Below are 3,148 nucleotides of genomic sequence, written 5' to 3' on the forward strand. Positions count from 1 at the left end.
AATTTTTGGTAATCAGAACAAGTGAAATAGCAAGTATGACAAAGGGATATAAGTTCATTAGAGTCAGCAGTAAATGCAAGAGATTCATTACTTGCACTTAAAAAGGATATAGTTCCATCATGATTTTCAATAATTTTCCATAAAGAGTTAATGCTGGTTGTGTCATTCCATTGATGAATAACACTTCCTTCTGATGAGTCATTTCTATGTACCAAAAATCCATTATGTCCTATTTTTATTTGGAACAAATCATTTTTTTGAATAAATTGGAAACTTTGATTTTGATTACCATGTGACCAATATAAAGTGATTGGTTGTCCATCTGTGAAGTCTGAATATTTAGCATCAAGGACATATCTTGTTGTACAACATGGCATAATATAATATGATTTACTTGTCAATTTTTTAATAAATGCTTCTTTCTTCTGTTCTAATTCTTCTTTAAGATGGGTTTGTTCTAATGATTGTGCAATTTGTTTTTTCTTATCAAATAATGCATTCAATTCATTGAGTGCATCTTGAAGAATGGTATTATAATCATTTTTGTTGAATATTATTTGTTCATGTTGTGTTGTGTATGTTTCACTCTTACTTGTAAATAAACCAAGATAGTATTGGTGACATAATTCTACTTGACGAACAGTGGAAAGTTCTTTTGTTTGTACTTCTTTGTCAATGGTGTTGATTAAATTATGGTAATAATTCTTGACTGTGATATAAACATCTCTCCATTGTTGTTTTCCATTTAATATTTCATTAGTTTTTAACGTGATTGTATCAATACATTGATGTTTCACTTCATTGACTGTTGTACATTTTTTATTTGAATAGAATTGAAGTATTTTTTGATTTGATGTAAGTGTTTGTGCCAAGTAATTATTAATTATTGTGTTATAATTCTCTTGTTCAAATTGTTCTTTGATTTGTAGTTGTGTAAGATACTTCCACATTGGTGTTAGTCTAAAGTCATTACAATGAATCAAATCATCAATAATCTTTTGAATCTCTTTCAAGATAAACTCTTCTAAATGTTTTGAAGTGATGGAGATAGAATCAAACAATTCATTAATGAGTTGATTTCCATAAATGATATGCAATATATCCCAGATGGGAATAAATTCATTTTCAATGATTTGATAGACACGACTCTTTATCTTTGATTGATTTTCAATAACATTTATTCTTTCATTTAAATTCATTTCATAAATCATTCCAACTAATTTGATATTTATTGAACTAATAGTTTCGACATATTTTTTCTTGAATAATCGTTGTATTTCATTTGAGATGGTATTTATATTTAATTCATTTATTGATTTGAATAGCTCAATAAGAAGTTCTATACAAGAAAGAACATATGAACCAGACTTACAATTTAGTGGAATTTCATGCAGAATTTCTGAAATGATACATTTCATTTGTTCTTTGTAAATATTACAAACTATTTGACTTGGAGACGGATGAGAATACGATGGAAGTAAGAAACACAAACAATTTGTTTGATGTGATTTTGTAGAGAAGAAATGTACAAGATCGTTGTTTATATGTTTTTGTTTATTTAAGACAGACTCTTTGAGAATTGTCTCATTTTCTTTTTCAGTAATTGTTTGAATATCTGGTGAAATACAAATGACTCTTTTCCCTTCTTTTCTTATTCCTTGTAATTCTAATAAACAAGAAAGATAATCAAATGATGATATATCCTCTAATATACCTGCATTTATTTCATTGTTGTTATAAATAATTCTTATAGAAGATAATTGGAGAATAGAAAGAATTTCAACAATATTATTCGGTGTTGTACTTGAAGTTAGTTTATGTTTTTCAATTTCAATAAAGAATAATTCATCATTTAAAATTTGTTGAAATTCTTGTTCTTCTAAATTGTTTCTTTTTACAATATCACTTACAAGAATTGGTCCAATAACATTACAATTATTTGATTCTGATGTGGAAATCTTATTTGAAGATTTCAATGATTCTTGTGCATTGAGGTAATCATTTGATGAAATACCATTAATGATTTGATGTATGTTAGTGTTTTCATCGATATATTGATCACCACAAATACAAATAAAATGGGGTTTTGTGCATTTGGAGATAATATTTCTAAACTGGTCAGACAATCCTTTAGAAATATCATTAATATCTTTAAATAAAGAAATATTTTGAGAGTGCATATTGATGAATGAATTTACAGATCAATTAAACGTATATATATCTTTGAATTATATAACTGAAAAAGTCATTGTTTAAAAATAACCATCAATAAATCTTTCAATGAAGTAACAATAAAAACAACTAAAATCATTACACTAATATCTATTATAATTATTTTCTTCTTTCAAACTCCACTCAAAAAAGGATTAAAATACTGTTTGTTTACGGAATTTGTTCTTTTGTATGTTAGTTTTGTATTATTTAAGCATCATTTTTTATTTTGGAGTAAAATCAAAAATTTGTTTGCTTTTATAAAAGTCATGACTCAACATCATTCTATTGTATTTAAATATATAACTTCCACTTTTTGATTTTAGTGTCGTCTGTATTGATGTTTTATTATGACAAAGTTTTGTTTATTTAGCTGTAATTTAGCAATAAAAAAGCAAATAATAGAAAAAAAGAAGAGAAAGATATAAAAGAATAAAAATAAATTAAGAAGTAGAAGAAGATGAAGAAAGAATAAAAGTAGAAAGGAGAGAAGATAAAAAGAAAGAAGATAAAGAGTAATAAATAGAATAAATAATAAAAGAAGAAAAGAATGAAAAAATAAATTGTGTATTTTTATTGTAAAAATGAGAAATATTCAATAAAAGTGTCTAATTTAATGATTCAAAATAATTAATATTGTTTTATTGATGAAAAATATTTTATTATTTTTTATGTTTATTATTTATATGTATAATTTAAACATGATGTTTATTATATATTCAATCATATGTGTTATGCTATTATTATAATATGTAATATGTAATAAAATATAAATGAAAATGATATGAATATATGATATAGAATATAAAAAAAACAAAAGAATAATAAGAATAAATGATAAATAAAAGGAGAAATGATAATCAATGATATAATAATAAAATCAAAGTATAAAAGATAAATTTAATATTAATATAAAACAAAAGAGAATAAATATAAA

At 24.0% G+C, this 3,148-nt stretch overlaps 1 protein-coding gene across 1 annotated transcript; it reads right to left on the reverse strand.

The window, feature by feature from the left end:
• Positions 1 to 97: 97 nt before the first annotated feature.
• EHI_014910 (uncharacterized protein) lies at positions 98 to 2,180 on the reverse strand (the record flags this gene model as incomplete). Its single annotated transcript, XM_001914428.1, has 2 exons — positions 98 to 183; positions 275 to 2,180. 2 exons carry the CDS (start codon positions 2,178 to 2,180, stop codon positions 98 to 100), a joined length of 1,992 nt encoding a protein of 663 aa, XP_001914463.1.
• Positions 2,181 to 3,148: the final 968 nt, after the last annotated feature.

The sequence above is a fragment of the Entamoeba histolytica genome, genomic scaffold (assembly GCF_000208925.1).
Source record: "Entamoeba histolytica HM-1:IMSS scf_1104750516477 genomic scaffold, whole genome shotgun sequence".
Taxonomy (NCBI): Eukaryota; Evosea; order Mastigamoebida; family Endamoebidae; genus Entamoeba; species Entamoeba histolytica.